Here is a 21,372-nt window from a genome sequence, read left to right as displayed (position 1 = left end):
CAAGAGATCTGATATAGAGAAGGAAAAGTAAGGGGCCCAGGACTGAGCCCTGGGGGGCACCGGTGGTAAGAGGGCAGGATCTGGAGAGGGACCCTCTCCATGAGACCTGGTATGAGCGGTTCGAGAGGTAGGAAGCAAACCAGGAGAGTGCAGAACCTGAAATGCAGAGGTCAGACAGAGTGGAAAGAAGGATTTGGTGGTTGACTGTATCGAAGGCAGCAGACAGGTCAAGGAGGACAAGGACAGAGGAGAGGGATGAGGCCTTAGCAGTGTGAAGGGCCTCTGTGACAGCAAGAAGAGCTGTCTCAGTGGAGTGAGAAGCCTTGAAACCGGACTGCAGAGGGTCCAGGAGGTCATTCTGGGAGAGATAGAGAGAAAGTTGTTTGGACGCTGCTCGTTCGAGGGTTTTGGAAAGGAATGAGAGAAGAGAGACAGGTCTGTAGTTCTGAATAGCAGTAGGGTCAAGGGGGGGTTTCTTAAGCAGAGGCTTGACTCTTGCCGTCTTTAGAGCAGGCGGAACAAGACCAGAGGACAGAGAGGAGTTTATGAAGGTAGTGAGGAAGGGAGATATGTCAGGTGAGATGGTTTGGAGGAGAGAGGAAGGGATAGGATCGAGGGGGCAGTAAGTGGCTCGGTTCGAGCTGATGAGTTTAAGCACTTAACCGGGAGAGAGGGGAGAGAAGGAAGTAAATCCAGGGACAGGGGGTCGAGAAGCAGGATTGGAGTCGGGAGTGTTAGTGAGGGTGCCTGGAGGATGGAAGGAGGAGCTGATGTCATCCACCTTTTTAGTAAAGAAGGTTACAAAATCATCAGCAGAGAGGGAGGAGGGAGGGGGAGGGGAGGGAGGGTTGAGGAGTGTGGAGAAGGTGGAGAACAGTTTACTGGGGTTGGATGCAGAGGACTGGATTTCAGAGATGAAGAAGGAGGTTTTTGCTTTGGAGACAGCAGAGGTGAAGTTGGAGTGGATAAGGTGATAAGAGACATGTATGTTCTGACATGAATGTGTCCTGTCTCGTCCCTGTAGGAGCCCTTTACCACATTTTTCCTCAACGGCAATGAGACCAAGTTCGACCACGCAGAGAGAGCTTTCTCTGGCATCGGCCGCTCCTGGAGGAACTGCCAGAGGGACACAGCCGACGTCAAGGTACATCCAATGGGCTGAAGGACTGAGACGTTAAAGTGTTCAAAGAGTCAGCCCTAATTTACAGAGAATGTGTCTAACTGAGACTAGCTAAGCAAGCCCTACCAATAAACAGGATTGAACAATCTTATATTAGAGAGAGGGGGAGACAGAAGGGAGAGAACAGAACAGGGTATACTGGGGCTGCGCGATACAGTTGCACTCAATATCATGAATAATCATAAGGATCTTTCTCGATATCTATTTATTAAAATATGGTTCATGTAGGAAAATCATGTTAAATGATCATATTATCATATATTATTCCCTAGCAATTATCATATGATACCACTGAAAGACGATATAAACGATAATAGAGAATTATCGCCCAGCCCTATGGGCATACAGCTGTTACTCATTTCGCTTGGCCACTTTGCTATACTGTAGTGGCAGCGACGACACCTTGCAACTGAGCAGCAGAGTGGGTAGATGATGAAACGATGATTGTAAAACTAAAAGAATAACCTGAAATCTGAGGGGAGCATGAAGGCAGACATTATATATTTATTAAAGGTAAATATCCTGAACATTTAAAGGCTGGAATTGAATCTCTAGCGAAAAGTATGCCGGAGTAGCTCTTGAGAGAATAATAATAATAATATAGAAATGGTGGAAATAGATTGGAGTTATTGCTTTACAGATAATACAACTATATTACATGAAATCAAATATGAGCAATAATAATGAAATTGAAACTGTGTGTTGCTGTGCAACAGGAGCTGATCCCAGAGTTCTACTACCTGCCGGAGATGTTTGTGAATAGTAATGAGTATGAGCTGGGGGTGCGGGATGACGGGGTGCCTGTCTGTGACGTGGAGCTCCCTGCCTGGGCCAAGAAACCTGAGGACTTTGTCCGCATCAACCGCATGGTGAGTGAGGGGTGCACACAGTCTTCTAACCGCATGGTGAGGGGTGCACACAGTCTTCTAACCGCATGGTGAGGGGTGCACACAGCATGGTGAGGGGTGCACACAGTCTTCTGAAAAAATATAGTGAACTGAAGCACAGCTCAGAGGAAGACGGTTGCTTTTGCTTCAGAGTTGTATCATTCTTTCTGGGGGGGTTTCCCTCTCCTGTTTCTATGTCTAGGCTGCTTCAGAGTTTTATCATTCTTTCTGGGGGGGTTTCCCTCTCCTGTTTCTATGTCGAGGCTGCTTCAGAGTTTTATCATTCTTTCTGGGGGGGTTTCCCTCTCCTGTTTCTCTGTCTAGGCTGCTTCAGAGTTGTATCATTCTTTCTGGGGGGGTTTCCCTCTCCTGTTTCTATGTCGAGGCTGCTTCAGAGTTGTATCATTCTTTCTGGGGGGGGGGTTTCTCTCCCCTGTTTCTCTGTCTAGGCATTGGAGAGTGAGTTCGTGTCCTGCCAGCTTCACCAGTGGATTGATCTAATATTTGGCTACAAGCAGCGAGGGCCCGAAGCTGTCCGAGGACTCAATGTGTTCAACTTCCTGTCCTACGAGGGAGCCGTCACCCTAGACAATCTAGAGGCTGTACAGCGGGAGGTCTGTTTCTATGACAACAAGCACCTCTTGTCTTATTAAGAAAGTCATTACTGCAGGGGTAGCTATTGCAAAAATCACTTTATTCTGCAGCTGTGCCACATTCATAGTTCTTCATGTGCGTTATGCAGTAGAATCAAATGAGTCAAACCGTGTTACCAGACAATCTCTTCTAACTTCTGATGCCTGAGGAGAACAAGCTGGATTTTTCAAATGATGTCTTCTTTGGGATGCAGTAGTTCAGCAAGCATACAGTAAAAAGTGAGACTTATATAGTGGCTAAAGCTAGTGTTGGAGTTGAGACCACCTAACCCGAGACCGAGACAAGACCAAGACAGAGGGGGGGTGAGACCAAGACCAGACCAAGACCAGACCAATGCGAGACCATTCTCAAGACCAAAAAAGGAAAAAAGACCATGCCCTCTATCATTGCAACGGCCTTAAAACTGCACTTAGCGCCAGGCGCAGCGCAGATTAGTGGGTGTGGACCAGCGCACTCGATATTTTGGTGTCGGCGCTACAGGCGGCCTTAAGCATTATAACCACACCTTTTAAGCGTAACATTATGCACAATCTGCTCATTGGAGAAGTGCAGTAAACGAATCACAAGCTTCCCTTTTAAGCTCCAATTCCACGGAGCGATCCAGTCCGGTCAGAAAAGCCGACCAAAGCGCTCTGAGCTCCCCCCTCCCTTTCATCCCTGTCTGTCTCCATATATATTATTCCATATTATTATGCTTCTCAAACCAATCTCACTGCAGTTTAAATACTGCAAGCATGTAAATATGCTACACTATAGCAAGATCAAAGTGAAAAGAATGTTCTAAACGCATTGGCTAGAAAAATATAGCCTATCCCTATGTGGCCTATGTCAAGATGAGATTAGATTGGTGAAAGTTTGTCCAGATTAGAATGATATAGTTTTCTCTCGCTACCTTTTCTTCTCCAGTGCTGCAGATGATGCACATAAATATATACCTACATTATGTAAAGTCATTGCATAAATGTGTTTTTATTGTATTAGTAAATGTGAAGTAAGAAGTCTTATTGGAGCGGACATCACAGTAGGACATCACAGTAGAACCGTGTTACGACTGTCACTCATCTAAATCACGTTAAATCTGTGGGATATATATACCACCTGGATTACATATATGTTTCACATAGGGTTGTGTTTGGATTTCTATGTTTTATTTTGGCCAATATTGAAATGTTCGAGAATTGCCTGTTGTGTGAACATAAACATTATTTCGATCTACCACTTTAGGCAATTTAGGCTGATTTGGTTTATATTTCTTGTCTAAATGTATTAGCCTCAATGCATGCTGGGAGATTTCACATATGGCTCAACAGCCTCTCAATGACAGGTGCTCAAAACTAGATATAACAACTTTTTTTCCATCGGTCTTTGTGCCTGTCTGACGCGCGAGAGAGAGATAGAGATGCGCGAGAGAGGGAGAGAGAGAGAGAGAGAGAGGGGGAGAGAGTGTGAGATCGGCAGAGGAGAGCTGTGCGTAAATACGCACAGTAATATCCGCGCGAGAGAGAGGGAGAGAGAGAGAGATAGAGGCGCGCGAGAGAGGGAGAGAGAGAGAGAGAGAGAGGGGGAGAGAGTGAGATAGAAGGGGAGAGCTCCGCGCAATTACGCACAGTAATATAACCGGCGCACTGAATAAGGCCTGCTTTTGAAAAGCGCTAAGCGCTAAATTAACGCCAGGGAGGAAGATAGCGTTAGGCCGGTATTTAAGGCCAAAACACCCATTCTGGCCTATTCTGGCACTGCGCCACGCCTCTTCGGCGTAAAGCGCATTTCGGGGCCTAAAACCATGATGGCGCGTTTTTTTTTTGCGTTTAACGCCAGTTTTAGCGCCTAAGGCCATGGGAAGATAGGGGCATATGTCATTACCAAAGGCAACACCTGAATAAACTGTGAATATAGTAGAATTATGATGTTAAGTTATTTTCAAACTAAAATGGCAAAATAAGTCTCTCCTAATATATTTCTCCCTATCCTCTGTCTCTCTCTCTGTCTGTCTGTCTGTCTCTCTCTCTGTCTGCCTGTGTGTCTATCTCTCTCTGCCTGCCTGTGTCTCTCTCTCTGTCTGCCTGTGTGTGTCTCTCTCTCTCTGTCTGTCTGTAGGCAATGGAGGCCCAGATTCAGGCCTGTGGTCAGATTCCCTCCCAGCTGCTGATTGAGCCACACCCCCCTCGGTCCTCTGCCATGCACCTGGTGAGACTGAAACTCCAGGAAAACTTAAACAGATTTGGCTTTTATCTCACTTCCATAACATCCTCTGCATTTGCTCATGATTGTTCACCTCACACAAAAGTCCACCTGTATGAGCATCCCAAGCCTCAGCTAAAGTGCTGGACTAGAACAACCCACAATAAGAGATGAATGTTCCTGAAGTGAATTTCAGTATGGGAACACGAACAGAGTCTTTGGATGTTTCTCTTTTCCATAGACAGGTTTGCATCTGTAGATATTGAGGTAGGTGGCTTTCTCACTAGGTCAGTATTTATTTGACGTTATTAGCCTAGCAAGGGAGTACAAACAAATAAACATACAGGACACAATAAGAACGCATTACTGTAGAACAGTGATCCTCACTATTTTCTCCATGAGAGCCACACTAGCCGGTCAAAGTCAAGAGGAGAGACACTTTTACTGCAAAACCCCACAGTAAGCGTTTGATTTAGTTTTTAGTTTATTCAATGATAAAACCAATGATAAAAAATGTAGAACCAATGATAAAAATGTTAGAAACTATTATAAAAATCATAAAAACATTCAGACTGACTTTATAAAAAAAATGTTATAAAATATATATATATATATATATATATATATATATATATATATATATATATATATATATATATATGATATAAAAAAACATTCAGGCTGACTTAATAAAAAATGATAAAAGTGATGAAAACATTCACACCGACTTGATTAAAAAAATATATATGAAAACATTCTGATGTCCAGTCTGTCTCTCTCTGGGATGCAGCTCCACATACCTCCAGCTCAGTAAACAGCCTGTGCTTTCCTGGTCTCCACACCCAGCTCAGTAGGCTAAATAGCTGCTTTGCTTATCGTTAAAACTCCGACGCTGGGAGGGGGGGTTAACGTGACTCGATTGTTGCAGCTTGCGCATTTCGTCGTTAACGAGGAAATGCCAGCTGCAACAATACGCCCTGTCATTCACACCTGTAGCACTCTTCTGCTCCCTCCCACTGACTCAATCCCTCCACGAGGCATTGGCTTGTTTGCAGTGTTGCCAGATAGGCTACCGGTATATGGTGAGTTTCAACCCCCATTTGGTGCTCCAAAGGGCCACAAACCTGGCAACCACGCAGTTTGACACCGCAGTGAGGGAATTGTTTTGACAGTGATTGTATTATTTATATCAGCCGCGAGCCGCCAATAAAAGAGTCTAGAGCCGCCATCGTCTCGCGAGCCGTGCAATGAGGAACTAGGCTGTAGAACATCCAAATTCCAAATGACCGAATTCCCAAACAGGCATAATGTAATGTTCTTGTAATTGTTTCCACGGGGGCTGGAACCTGCGACCCTCATGTTGGTAGGCAGGGAATCTAGCGCTGCACTACCTGCACATTGGAAACAATTACAAGAAAACATTGAGAAGATACGGTACATGCACGTTTCACCTTTTTAATACTTTTCAGCCCCGTGTTTCTGCACTTTTCAGTCACCAAAACATTTCACTACTGTAGTTTGAAACGACCTTGATTCTCAAGGTGTGTGGGTCAGTGAGGTTCTGTTGTAGACATTAAGATGTTTTGAAAGCCTCTCTGTCCTCCCCGGCCCACAGCAGCCAGCCTCAGTGTCTCCACCCCAGACCTCCATGCCGACCTCTCCGTCCTGACCCCCTCCCTTCTCTCCTAGGCCCACAGCCACCCTCAGTGTGTGTACCTGCTCTCACCCTGCTCTCCCACTAATATACCTTCTCCCTTACCTCCCTCTCTCCCACCTCCCTCTCTGTCCCATCTGCTCCTTGACTCTCTCTTTCCCTTTCCCTTTTACGCTCCCTCTCCTCTTGCCTCTCTCTCCCTCTCCTACTCTCTCGCTCTCTCTCTCTCTCCCCCACCTCTCTCCCTCCCTCTCTCGCTCTCTTTCCGTCTCACCAGTGTTTCCTTCCCCAGAGCCCTCTGATGTTTAAGGATCAGATGCAGCAGGATGTCATCATGGTGCTCAAGTTCCCCTCCAACTCCCCGGTCACCCACGTGGCCGCCAACACCCTACCCCACCTCAGCATCCCAGCAGCCGTCACTGTCACCTGCAGCCGGCTGTTTGCCGTCAACCGCTGGCACAACACAGTCGGTGAGTGTGTGTGTGTGTGTGTGCATGCACGCGCATGTGTTTATGTTAACCCATTGATACCTGATGCAGCATTTGTGTGTGTATCCCTTTAAGACCGCGTCACGCGGTTCGTGGTCTTAAAGGCATACACACACAAATGCTGCATCAGGTATCAATGGGTTAAGGGGCTGCAGGATCATGGGTTTGCAACTGGCGGTGCTAGTGGCCGTATTAGTTGTCTTCTGTGAAGGTGCAAGCATCATGCCATGTCTATACTGGCATTTGGTTATGATGGTTGAATTGTATGAAATCAGTGTTCTGATTTATTTTATAACCTTGCTTCCACAAAATTCATGAAAACATGGGAATGGTGTCACAAAAATATACCATATTATGTGACGGGGGGGCACCATGGTACATGCTATCCAGGACATTTTTTTCATCACGTCAACACATTATTTTGAACACTATAGCTAAGACGATACATGATAGAAACGTCATACTTCCACACCAGATACCCCTCTATAGTTGGAGTTATAGATTTTGCAGCGCCTTGCTGCATACATTTGCATATTAATGAGGGAAAACACATTTTATTTAAACTACTATAACTCCTAATGCTCTTAATGCTTTAACATAGAATAATATACCATCCATGTGTTGTGTCAAGACAGGTATGTTGACATAACTAATTCATGCATTAATTTCCTTCATTAACGACCTCATTCGAATAACTGATTATATTTGATACATCACGGTGGGATATTAGGCAACTCTACTTATGAATGACCACATCATGCTAACCTACAATAACATGTTTCCGTATAAGCAGAACATTATTATTATTATTATTATTATACTATATCATATTGTAGCAGAGTACCAAAAAAGAGGTTATGCGAGGAGATGCACATAGCATACGTCTACATACACTGTTTTACATTGTGTGTACGTACATGTGTGTGTAAACCCTCAGGTCTCCGTGGAGCTCCAGGATATTCCCTAGAACAGGCTCATCATCTCCCCATAGAGATGGACCCTCTCATAGGTCAGTGCACATAAAAGCAGCTCTCCACAGCTGTTTTCATTACTTTTACCCAGTGGTGGATGAAATACCTGAAAGCCACAGTAAGTAAAAGTACAGATATCTTGCCGGAAAATGACCTTGGTTAAAGTTAAAGTCACCTATTAGAATAGAGTAAAAGTCTTAAAGTATCTGATATTTACCGAAACTGAAAGTAAGAGGTAAATGCTGTAAAAAAAAATTAAATCGGGAGGTACGGTGGTGCAGTGGTTAACACTATCGCCTCACAGCTCGAAGGTCGTGGGTTCGATTCCCACCTGGGGACGAGGTGAATGCTAAAGGAATGCGTGCCTGTCCACACACCGCATGTCCTCGAGTGCCCACCGCCCGGGTGGGGTCGGGGGGGGAAATTAAATCAAGCAAAAGACATGACATGGGCTTGAGTGGAAATCTTCTTCTTCTTCTTCTTGCCTTTTATAGCAGTTGGCAAACGTTATGGTGCATTACCGCCACCAACTGGAATGGAGTGTGGAGCCTGATTAACGTAACTTGCAAGCTAGGAGCACTGATTCGCCAAACCTGCTTGCTTGGGTTAGGCTAGGCTACCAAATTTCTTCAGATTTTACTTTGTAACTAAGATGCTTAGAGGAAATGTAATGGAGTAAAAGTGTAAATGTGATTTACGAAGTGAAAGTTGACAGAAATATAAATACTCAAATAAAGTACAGATACTCCCAGAAAATACTTAGCCTATAGGCTACTGCAATAATGTATTATTATTACGTTGTTACATTACACCAATGCTTTTACATTTTAGGCACTTGGCTAATGCTCTTATCTGGAGTGACTGACAATATCAAGTGTAGAATGATCTTAATTCCTGTATGGGCAACATTACAAGCAGCTAGTCATAATATTGAGTACAGCTCATTATGGGCAGCCAGACAGCCAGGTCAGCTCTGTGTCACATGTGTGTCACTCACAGGCTGTAAACCATGACTGCAGTGTAGCTGAGCTGAACCTGGCTGAGCTCAGTGACCAATCATCTGAGATTAGAGCCAATTACATAATCTTGTTAACAGCATTGTGTTTGCATGTATTCATTAGCTTATCTCCATTTCCATGTTTTCATCTGTGTTCTCTGACTGTCTTTCATCCAGCAAACAACTCGGGTGTGAACAAGCGTCAGATCACTGACCTGGTGGACCAGAGCATCCAGATCAACACACACTGTTTTGTGGTTACCGCTGACAACCGCTACATCCTGGTCTGTGGCTTCTGGGACAAGAGCTTCCGCGTCTACTCGACTGAAACTGGTACATTTTGACATCATCTATGAGACATGTTGAGCAGACATGCTGTCTCTCCTAGATTCAGGTTTAGGGGAGCCCGGTGAAAAAGAGGCCAAGTCCACACAGCAGCAGTTCAGTGACGTAACATCAATATACTGTATGTTGTATGATTTAGGCTACTTGTGCCTCCGCGGATCCACCACAGCCACAGTGTTTTCTTTTGCAAGAACACATGAGTGAGGAGGTACTAATGGCCTGGCAAACCAGGCTCAAGGGGAACATAAGACAAAACAGTTTGGGAACCACTGCGCTAGTCTACAGCTCTCCGCAGATCGGCAGAGGGGGTGGATGGAGCAATGGCCAGGACAGCAGGGGGAATTGGCCAAAAACGGAAGAAAAAGTGATTATAAAAAAAATAATAAGCTATGAAATCATGGCTTTCCAAGGTATGACATAAGTAAGGGTTAATGCACGACGATGTGTCCATTATCACTTTTTAACTCATTGAGTGCCAGCCACTTTTGGAGAACGGACGCTCCCAGTGCCAGAGTTTCAGAGCGTTTTCAGTGATTTCTCGAGGCCCACAGAATATTGTGTGATATTTCTATGTAAACACTGAACACGCACAAAGAACGATGAGACTCTCTTCTATCATCTGCAAAAAAAAGTTTATTGATCCCATTTTCCGTTCTTTAGTCATGAGCCGGAGAAGATAGGCTGTTTTGAGCAAAAAGACACTTTTCAAATTAGAAGCTGAGTTATTCCGCCTTTTGTGAAATGCAGCATTTCAAGCACATTCACTGAGTCTGAAGATAATATTTTCTGATGTAGTGACGTGGTGTAGTTTTCTCCTCCCCACACTAACACACAGCCACACGCACCCAGTCTATTTTCGGAGCGCTCCGTTTTTTTTGCGCCGGCTCCCAGCGCGACAAGGAAATGCCAAACCGGACTGCAGGGAAAGGTTTGGCCCTTCGGCGTCGGGTGCTGCCTTTCTGGCGGCTAATCGTGTGAAGAAACTATGCAGACAGACAGACAGAGGCAGAGGGGCTCAGTTGTGTGCGTGGATTGACTGCTGTTCGCAGCCAACATCAGCTGCAAGTCAGAGCCATCTATATGGCTCTGGGTGCAGCATGAGCGGTTTCTCTTTGATCACGGAGGTTTTTCCTGCTGTTTTCGGACCTTCTTCTAATCTGGAGAGCACTGTCGCCACCTAATGGGTCGGTAAAATAGGTTATACACATTCAACATGCCCCAAAATTTTACAGGAGATATATTAGGCTTTGATCCACGTCCCACCGTCAAAAAACGCAATTGACGACTTTAGTCGTCATTGGCACTCAACGTTACTAAAGCAATTGACGACTAAAGTCGTCATTGGCACTCAATGAGTTAAGGGACGAAGCGTGAACCAGTCCGAGGCGCCAGCCGAGGACCGGTTGCTTCTGCGAAGTCCCTTAAAAAGTGATAAAGGACACCTCGAAGTGCATTAACCCGCTTATACCATGGTCACTTGCCAACAAAACAAGACCATTCATTTATATTTTCATGTGTTTTGCAATCAAAATTTAGTTTTTGGAACATGGGACATGATGCTCACACGTGTTCAGAGGGCAGTTTTGTTACAGTCGGGATTCTGCCTCCATTTCGGCTCGCCCCCGCAGGGCGCAGCTCGCCCCCGCAGGGCGCAGCTCACCCCCGCTCAGCTTGCAGAGGCACGCGCGTCACTTAATGGCTCAGAGCTATGGCAGGGAGGGAAATCTCCGAAACGAAAATCAAAATTGTAAATAAGAGTTATTTTTGATAAACTGAGCACACAGGGGTGATTTAAATACTTACTTTGACCGACTAATTTTTTTTTCTCAACTTACAAAAGTGCCATATTAACCCTTAACGGGGGTATAGAGCTGGTGGACTGGCTGAACGACTTTACCAACTGTACATTATCACTTTTTAATGGACACTCTGCAGCCAATCAGAATCGAGTATTCACCCAGACCATGGTATAATTTAAAGGAATAAAGTGACATAAGCCTCTTCTGCTGCACTCCTTCCCCCCCTACAGGAAAGCTGACCCAGATAGTGTTTGGCCACTGGGACGTGGTGACGTGTCTGGCCAGATCAGAGTCCTACATCGGAGGAGACTGCTACATCGTGTCTGGCTCCAGAGATGCTACTCTACTACTGTGGTACTGGAGCGGGAGGCACCACATTATAGGGGACAACCCCAACAACAGTGAGTCCTAAAAGCGTGTGTGTGTGTGCACACGTGTGTGTGTGTGTGTGTGTGTGTGTGTGTGTGTGTGTGCGTGCGTGTTGCTGTACACTGATCACTGTGTGAATCAGCTCAAAATAGTATGGTGATACATTATATACATTTTACAGCTGTTTCTAGTGTTTTCTGTGGACTAATGTTGCTTGAACGATTGCCATGGGGTGCAAGCGGTTATGAGGTTTGAGATAGTCCTCCCTTCTTCATCTCAAACTCTTCCTAAATGCAAAAAAAAACAAAACATTTATGACGTTTACAAGGGCTTGTTGACAGCCAGTGGATTATGTTCATATTTTTAAAGGGAGCAGCCATAGAAAAGGTCTCATCCCATAAGTATCTTGGGCTATGGTTAGATGAAAAAATATATTTTAACGTGCATATTGGAAACCTCACAAAGAAACTTAAACTAAAACTTGTTTTTTTCTTCGGGGTGTCTATTCATACCTGGGTTTAAATATCTTCTGTTGTGGGGCTATTCGTACCCTCTATTTACAAGCACAGCACAGCGGAGGAGGTTCGGAGCTGCCTGTGAGGCAGGTCAGTAGGCTACAGCCTACTATGGTATATGCACACACACACACTAGGCATACATGTATCTGTAGTTCATCTTTTAATTAAATGACCTTATTTTGCGAGACAAAGATAAAGCCAATACGCACAGCTGTCTCTCTGTCGGTCTGTCTCTCTCTCTCTCTTAATGTTACTGCTGGCTGTGCACGCTACTAACGCTACATTCTTCGAGATTTAGGTTTGAATGCGTTTTGTTCTTTAAACTGTGCCGACTCCACTCTCCTCCGCTCCGTTCCTCTCTCTTGTTATCAATGCTCTGATAAACGCTCACTACCTGCTTTTGAGATCTGCTTTTCTCTCCCTCTCTCCTTCCCTCTCCATCTTTACACATCCTCCACATGCTACACTTGCAAATGTTGAGGGAAACATCAAAGATTCTTTGGGATTAAGGTTTGAATGAAATAAATTACATTTTGTTCTTAAAACAACAATGATGATGATGATGATGCTGATAAGAATAAAATTATATTATAGGGATATGATTCCGTTTCAGTTGTTCTAGCCTCATATCTAGTCTCGTATGGGCGACTGAAGTTTATTTATCCAAAAAAAAATTATAACAGCATGACACGAGAAAACTGCTTCAGAAATTAGTTTATCCACCTTTTTTGACCACTGCAGCACTGCTGCACAGAAAATAAAGAGCTGCCTGATGTTTATAATTGACGAATGGTAGGTTCATTTAACACAAGCCAAGTAATGTTACACTTTTTTTTTACATTTCCCCCCCCAGATAACATCCAATTCCAATTCATCCTATAAACATATGTCCACCAAATGATATAGCCTATTTTCACTGAGGACAAATCAAAACGCCAGAAAAACACACTCAACCCTCTGTGGGTGCTGAATCCTCCAAAAAATGTCACAGAAAGCAATGACTCCAGACAGCACTCCAATAACTTTGATATTTCACATTTTTATATTTATTGCCAGCACACTGACAAGATAAGGAGAAGACACTGGTGCCTCCTCCTTGCTAAAGAAGCTAGACAGTGTTTTACCATGCTTGCTTCTCTGCACTTAATCACTAAAGCCAAGTGGCTATATGGTACTGATTCAAGATTCAAGATTCAAGATTCAAGATTTTTATTGTCACTCCATGGTACAAGTATCACGTGTGAAATTCTTGTGCTGTGGACTCCGTTTACAACATAGTACAAATATAACAGGGCATATGAGTGCAAAAACAACAAGAGACACAACAAGCAATAAGGCAGTATAGTGATAAGACAAGTCAGAGACAGTGGCATATTCACTGCACATAGGTGCACATGTCATGTGCATACTTTAGACGTGCTTAAACATTTTAAATTTGGCGTATTTGACATACAGGTGCAAATAGCATATTCCTTATTAAACATACAATTAAACTCTGCGTTTTAAATTCAGCGTATTTGACATACAGGTGCAAATAGTATATTCCTTATTAAACATACAATTAAACATTAGACATACGTAATGGTAACAGCTACAGTACGGTACAGTACGGCTACTACACTATTTGTGTATGTTAAGGAGTCTCGTGGCCTGCGGGAAGAAACTGTTCCTCAATCGATTTGTGCGTGGTTTTGGAACCCTGTATGTGTGGAACCCTGTATGGCTGTTGTGGGGATGGTTTGTGTCTTTGATGATCTTCAGGGACCTCCTGAGGCACCGCTGTTTATACAGTTCATGCAGTTCTGGCTGTAATAAGATGCTGAGTTACGACAGTGATGCGGGGTTACGACAGCGCCGCAAGGCATTATGGGAACTGCCGTAGACGAGAACGTCAGATCAGACATGACATGTGAATGAACAACAACGCTGAAGTAAAGCTCATAACGAACAACCATACCTGTGTGGACAATAGATAATTTCAACAAAGAATAAACACTAGAAGGGTTTATTACATGGTGTCAGAAGATGGCGAAGTTCAGTCCACCGGAGAATTTCTGCTTTGAGAGGCCAGCGGAGTGGACAGATTGGAAAAAGCGCTTCACTCGCTACCGCATAGCTACAAAGCTGAATAAGGAAGACGGCTCCATGCAAGTAAGCACTCTCATCTATGCTTTGGGAGCCGAAGCAGAAAACATATTTAGTTTTGTTTGTCTTTGACGAAGATGATGACAATGACTTTGATGTGGTAATGGGGAGGTTCGACGCTTACTTCATACCAAAGCGTAACGTTATTCACGAAAGAGCCTGTTTTTATCAGCGAGTGCAACGTGCTGGAGAGAGAGTGGAGACATTTATCCGCGCTCTATATGAGCTCTCGGAGCACTGCGATTTCGGAGCCCAGCGTGAAGAGCACATTAGGGACGGATGTCGGTGGCAGGTAGGCCGGCCAGGAGCACGTTGCAGTAGTCCAGGCGGGAGGAGACAAGAGACTGGACCAGGAGTTGAGTCGCTTCTCTTGTGAGAAAGGGACGGATTTTGCGGATGTTGTAGAGAGAGAACCTACAGGAGTCCTCTCCACAGGTGTTTGGGGTTGTTGGAGTCCAGTTTTGCCTCCAGCTGCCTGCCATATTCTTTTTGTATATGTCCCTATGCATTGTATTGCATATTATTTTGTGTTTTTGTGTGATGCATTGTATATTGTAGTATGCACTTTTGGTTTATGTGTTCTTGTGTGATGTACCACATTTTATTGCTGCTGTTGTCTTGGCCAGGTCTCATATCTCAATGGGACTTCCTTGTTAAACAAAGGTTAAAGGGGGACTGACCCCCCCAGATTTCTTGCAAAATGGTATTCTACTTGATTTGAAAACTCTGCAGGCAAGATGGCCGCCTATACTCCCTTCTGTACCCTGGTAGAATTCCTAGCCCATAAACTAACATAACTTGGCCAATAAGTAACATAGAAAATAAAACAAATAGTAATGTCTTTATTTGTTGTAGAATGCAGAGGACATGTAACTGTTTAGTTAAACTCGCATTCCAGGAATATTGTATTTACTGCGCTGCTCCAAAGATAACGTAGTTGGCTCGAGCCGGTTTCATCTTGGAACCCACTCACTTTGCACCAGAACACAATCGATTTGGGGGTGAACCACCCCAGGATTGGCCAGAACTGTCAAATCAAATCATCGACAGAGACGCTATGGCCCGCCTCCCAGTATTTTCAGTGTATCAGAGATAGATAGATAGAGAACGTGATAAATATAGCCACGTTATAAACAACAAACTAACGCTGGTGATCCATATGGAAACAGTGTTACTCAAAATGGTTAAAAAGTTATATCAATTTGGTCATTCGGTGGCGTTTTACTGCCATGTAACATAACTAGCTAGCCGCTAACATTAGCCACAGTAGGCGATTACACATGATGCATGACGTGCAAATACCACCGTGACGTAACGATGTACCAAATTGTCCATTCATTTGAGGGCACAATAAAAAGCAGGTTTGAACCCATAGAGGGCACTTATGCTGCTGAAATGATAGGGGTTTGTAAAATTGTAACAGATTGGTCTCAAATGTGGAGATTTTGACCAGAATTCTTCACATACCACCCCAAAAGCCATATATATTGGTGAAAAGCTGAAAAAAAGTGTTTTGGGGGTAAGTTACACTTTATGTGGAATATTGTCGACACTAAAGACCCCTTATCTCTGTATGAAAATGTATCTCTAAGTCATAACAGGCACACATACTCAACTAGACATGCTACTGCAGGAGGTTTTACACTTCCAGTAGTTAGAACAAATGCGATGAAAAGAACTGTCATGTTTAGAGGTATGCAGGAATGGAACACCCTTCCCACATATATTACACAAAAGAAAAGCAAAAAACATTTTAAATTCTTGGGTAAAACAGCACTTACTACTGTGATAATGCTATGTATGTGTGTATGCATGTGTATGTATGTATGTATGTATGTATGTATGTATGTATGTATGTATGTATGTATGTATATATATATATATATATATATATATATATATATTTATATGTATATGTATATGTGTGTGTGTGTATGTATGTATGTGTATATATGTATGTGTGTATATATATATATATATATATATATATATATAGCATATTGAAGCATGTACATAACTATATGGTAATGGTAATAGTTATATGTATAATTATATATATAAGATATGGTAATGATATATATATAGGTATACATAATATGTGATGTAGTTTTATGTATATTCTACACATCTGTAATGGTATGTAGGTAATTCTGATGTATGCAATATATTGAAAGGTACAGTATGTATGTATGTATGTATGTATGTAATATCCGAAACTGTACCGTTTGTACAGAATGTATTTTTTTTTATACAGAATGTAAATTTTGTATGTGATTGAAAGTATGCAAGTTGTTTGATGTCTTGAAACTATGCAAGTTGTTTGACCCCAGGAAGAATAGCTGCAGCTCTGCTGTAGCTAATGGGGATCTTAAATAAAGACAAGACAAAGACAAATAAAAAATAGTCTGGCCCTGAGGAAAAAGGAGGTTGGCCACTGCTATTTTATAGTGATGTGCCTCTAATTGTGTTCTGTCCTCCAGGCGACTATCCTGCTCCTCGAGCGGTACTGACGGGCCATGACCACGAGGTGGTGTGTGTGTCTGTCTGTGCAGAGCTGGGACTGGTCATCAGTGGAGCCAAAGGTTAGTCTGTCTTTCACATGTCTGTCTGTCTGTCTGGGACAGATGGAAAGTGTACTGTCTTAGTTTAATTGCACAGTAATTAAACATATACTGTAAATGACATGATCAAAAACTAAAATACTAAACATACAAAAAAAAGGGTAACAAATGGAATGTGCAATGACATCATAAAGGCTGCAGTGAATGTACCTCTGTCTCAGACAACTGTCTGGAAATATCTATCATTACTGTGTTTCTTTGATCACCCTCCTCAGAGGGTCCATGCCTGGTCCACACCATCACAGGGGACCTGCTGAGGGCCCTGGAGGGGCCCGAGTTGTGCCAGCGTCCCCGCCTCATCTCCGTCTCCAGCGAGGGCCACTGCATCATCTGCTATGAGAGAGGCCGCTTCTGCAACTTCAGCATCAACGGCAAACTGCTGGCCCAGATGGAGGTCAACGACTCCACACGGGTAGGGCTGCCTGCCTGTGTGAACCAATGTGACAGGGACTGGTGTTTTGAGTAACAAGTAGGCCATGGTCAAAATAGTTGAAGAAGATATACAGATCCTTTCCAAAAAATATAAAGAATATCATGGAAATATCATGACATCGAGGCAGTAATTAAAGCAAAAGGATTCCCGACCAAGTATTGAGTGCAGGCATGAACATAACTTTTCAGAAGATCGACATTTCTGTTTTGAAAATACCGGTTTTTGATTGGTTTTATGTGATATTTAATTTCTTGAAATACTGTTTCTGGGTTTTTATGAGCTGGAAGCCAGACTTATGCAAAGTTAAACAAATAAATACTTGAAATACTTTACTTTGTGTGTAATGAATCTATAATCTATGAAAGTGACTTTTTGAAAGGAATTATGGAAAAAAACTAACTTTTCCATGATATTCTATTTTTTTGGAAAGGATCTGTGTTTATTTGAATGTTCGTACTCCTAAAAGCAACATTCAGAGAAAATCACCCTGAAAGTTGGTGAACAAGCTTTGTTTGCCCTGAACAAGCTTAGCTTTCTAACAAATTATGATTGTTTAGTTATCGTAAAACGGTTACATCTAAACTTGCATAATATGAAAAATGTGAAAAACAAAATTATATATATACTGTTTTATATATATTTCAGGGTTACCTTCTTGTTACCCCTATTCTCCAGACCGTGTCACAAATGCACACGTTATCATGTTTATGTTCATGCTATATGCACAGGTGTTTTTTTTTTTTTTTACACAGTGCACCTGAACAGAACATGCAAGATCTGGCTAAAAGTAATCTCATGTGTATAAATTACCATTCAACACAGAGGAAGTATCCAATTGTTCATGTTCAAGTCATTCTAAGGCCATGTTCACATTATAGGCAAATCCGATTTGCTGCTAAAGTCATTATCGTGATTGGTTTCCCAAATCTGATTTGGGAGTGTGTCCGCCCTGCCACAAATCTGATTTGTGCAAGTGTTCAAGTCAGATCTGTGGAACATGTGGCCTAATAGTCAACTTCTGTTGTAACATTTCAGTCTGGATTCTGGAATATTTTTCAATCATCGAAATCAGGCTAAATGTAATGAAAGAACTGACTGTTCAACACTGAATAAGTGTCCAAATGTTCATGTCATTCTGGCCAATACTCTACTTTTGTTATAACATATGGAATATTTTTCAATAATCTTGATGACTAAACGGCTAAAAGTAATATCATGTGTAAGAAATGACTCTTCTACATTGAGGAAGTTTGAAGTAAAATTTTAAATAATTAACTTGTTGGTTTCTGATTGATTTAGCTTCAAGAGTGCACGTTTGTTCTTGTGTGACCCTCAACACAGGCTTTGAGAATCCCGAGCCACTTACCGGTGCTTAAATTAACCCACTCATATTCTGGTTTATTTCAAGAAAAATATTTTGGCTAGTAGACATTCTAATTGGCTGGTAACTTTAAAATCTAGCAGCCATATTGGCAGGTGGTCAAAAAAGTTAATTTCAAGCCCTCCAGGTGGTGGAGTGAGTGAGAAAAGGACCAAATTGGTGGTTAAGACTGAAAAATGACATCAGAACTGTTAATTTAAAATGAGTTATTCCTCTAAATCTGGCTTCAAATGCCCAACATTTTTCACGTGCTGCCCTTTGGGCGTCGGCACCATTCGACCCCCAGCCCTCGCCCCTCAGCAAAATGTGGCCCTTGGTGAAAAGTAATTGGGGACCCCTGATATACATACTGGAGTCTGTGAGCATCTGTTTACCTCTCTATCTCTATGGCTCTCTCTTTCTCTCTCTCCAGGCAATCCTGTTGAGTAGCGATGGCCAGAACCTGGTAACAGGAGGAGATAATGGGGTTGTGGAGGTGTGGCAGGCATGCGACTTCAAACAGCTTTATATCTATCCAGGCTGTGATGCCGGCATCCGCGCCATGGACCTCTCACATGACCAGAGGTAAAATGGACTGGGTGTCATTCTGACAGAAAGACATCGATCTAGATCAGTGGTTCTCAAATGGGGGTCCGGGGACCCCCTGGGGTCCGTGGCACTTTGCAAGGGGGTCCGCGAAAAGTTGTCAGGAAAATAAAAATAAAACTTTTTTTTTTTTTTAAAGCTTCATAGTTCAACGAAAATATTGTATGCTTTAAATCTAAAATGGTTCATGGATTACATTCTAATCTAACAAACCTATCAATTTAAAAGTGAAGCACATTACCGTGGAAACAATTAAGCTTAGCCCAAAATCACAAATCAGAATGAGGGGGTCCCCGGTATATTTTCTATCTTGTAAGGGGTCCTTGGCTGAAAAACATTTGAGAACCTCTGATCTAGATAGATTGCAAGTTTGTGAGAGGGAGACAGAATCTGGCACTGTTTTTTTCTTACAAGGCTTCAAAGCACCTAAATATAGAATGATCAGTAATGGGACAGCTACAATGGCCCTGTTTTCTGATTTGCATATTATATGTAACTGGGCTTGTTTTGTTTTTTGTTGAGTCTTGTTTCACACCCCCACGCTAAAGAACATAGTGGATTTCATGTGTTTTATAGATTTCTGACATGTTTTCAGATGTGATGTTTATTTGTTTATTTAAAAGTGATGTGATGTACTGCATGCAGAGTCTCTGTTCTGATCAGCTGGCAAGCTCGGGCTTGGGCAGATGAAGCCACTGAAGTGATACTACAAGCTGTAGTTCCTCAAATGGCCACTGTAGGCTGGCTCCAAATGAAATTCGTTCCCCGTTCACCCCCATGTTAAAAATGCCTGACTTTACAACAGGATTAAACATGTTTAAAGCCTGGTTCAAAAAATGGTTATGGTCTATATCAGGGGTGGGCAACATTTTAGAGGGCCATTATACTGACTTATTTAAGTAATCGAAGGGCCACACATTGGACATCATACCTGCCAACAGTCCCGATTTTCATTGGAGTATATTTTTTAACCCTCTCTCCCGCTGTGATTGGTCATTTCTCCTGTTAGTCTTCCGATATCATGGTGATACAAATCAAATGGCTGTAGCAGATGAGAATTATTAATATAATGCTGTCTTTCATTGAGTTTTTAGGGGTTGTTTTGTTTTCCTTTGAGGATGTTGGGGGCTGGATTGAGATGGTCGAGGGGGCGGGGCCGGGGCCGCATTTTGCCCATGTGTGGTCTATATAGCTCATTTCACCTTTCATGACAACTGTACGGGGGGTGAATTTTTATATAACTCACCTGTAAATTAGACAATAGAAAAGACTGCTTTGGGTGTGATTGACAGGTCGCCTGTCCAGTGATCGCACAGCTCACCATTCATGAACCAATAGCAACCCCGTCTCATACGAGCTGTGCAAGAGCCCCAAGATGGCGACAGCCACACTCCCATACTCGAGGCTTCAAAACAAGTCCAAGAACAAATTGGTGATGTCACCGTGACTCCACCCATGTTTTTGATAGGGTCTATGGTTCTGATGCGGTCTGTCGTTGCATTGTGTGTTCTGCCCTCAGGACTCTCATCACTGGCATGGCGTCCGGCAGCATTGTGGCGTTCAACATTGACTTCAACCGCTGGCACTATGAACACCAGAACAGGTACTGAGGCGGACAGAGCGAGGGAGAAGAGGATGGAGAGATGAGAGGAGAGCAAGAGGCAGACGAGAGATGCTTTCTGCTGTGTCTGCAAAGTGGGCGGGACCTACAGGTACAAGAGGAAGAGAAACCAAGAGAGGAACAACGGATCGGTTCAGAAAACCTGATCTGTGGAGGCGGGGCATCCCAGCGCTGGTGGAAATACTTCCTCTGTGCATACGTGTAAGTACACACACGTGTTTACCACAGACACATAACACCCCGAAGGTACACAACAAAACCTGCTAATAAAAATACACAGACTGGAGAATGGGGGGGGGGGAGTAGACGTATGGGTTGACCGGGCCCGTACCACACAGGACTGGTGCAGTTACTGCTACTGGTACGCTTAACGCTTCACAGACAAAGAACTGAAGTTTTATTTTTTATTAAACATTTTTGTTCTATAGTTTTTTTTTTATTGTTTGGGTATTGGGCGTATTTGGGTGGACTACAAATTAAGATTCCTGAAATGATCTGAACTGAACCAGCCCCATCCACTGATCAAAACAGGTGCTATTGGCT

At 43.1% G+C, this 21,372-nt stretch overlaps 1 protein-coding gene across 1 annotated transcript in view; it reads left to right on the top strand.

The window, feature by feature from the left end:
* LOC310782492 (neurobeachin-like) overlaps positions 1 to 20,862 on the top strand; it is a gene marked incomplete at its 5' end in the record, with an annotated part of 447,634 nt that extends 426,772 nt beyond the window's left edge. The window contains 12 exons of the mRNA XM_083643165.1: positions 1,025 to 1,144; positions 1,897 to 2,049; positions 2,517 to 2,681; positions 4,819 to 4,908; positions 6,834 to 7,026; positions 7,982 to 8,053; positions 9,190 to 9,345; positions 11,387 to 11,557; positions 16,669 to 16,770; positions 17,025 to 17,221; positions 19,036 to 19,187; positions 20,728 to 20,862. Of these exons, the coding sequence (XP_083499291.1) occupies positions 1,025 to 1,144; positions 1,897 to 2,049; positions 2,517 to 2,681; positions 4,819 to 4,908; positions 6,834 to 7,026; positions 7,982 to 8,053; positions 9,190 to 9,345; positions 11,387 to 11,557; positions 16,669 to 16,770; positions 17,025 to 17,221; positions 19,036 to 19,187; positions 20,728 to 20,818 (1,662 nt within the window). The 3' untranslated portion in view covers positions 20,819 to 20,862. The remainder of the gene's footprint in view (positions 1 to 1,024; positions 1,145 to 1,896; positions 2,050 to 2,516; positions 2,682 to 4,818; positions 4,909 to 6,833; positions 7,027 to 7,981; positions 8,054 to 9,189; positions 9,346 to 11,386; positions 11,558 to 16,668; positions 16,771 to 17,024; positions 17,222 to 19,035; positions 19,188 to 20,727) is intronic.
* Positions 20,863 to 21,372: the final 510 nt, after the last annotated feature.

The sequence above is a fragment of the Poromitra crassiceps genome, assembly GCF_964638095.1.
Source record: "Poromitra crassiceps genome assembly, chromosome: 1".
In the NCBI taxonomy this organism is placed as follows: Eukaryota; Metazoa; Chordata; class Actinopteri; order Beryciformes; family Melamphaidae; genus Poromitra; species Poromitra crassiceps.
The sequence above is the reverse complement of the archived record's forward strand: the minus strand, read 5'-3'. Positions and strand labels throughout refer to the sequence as shown.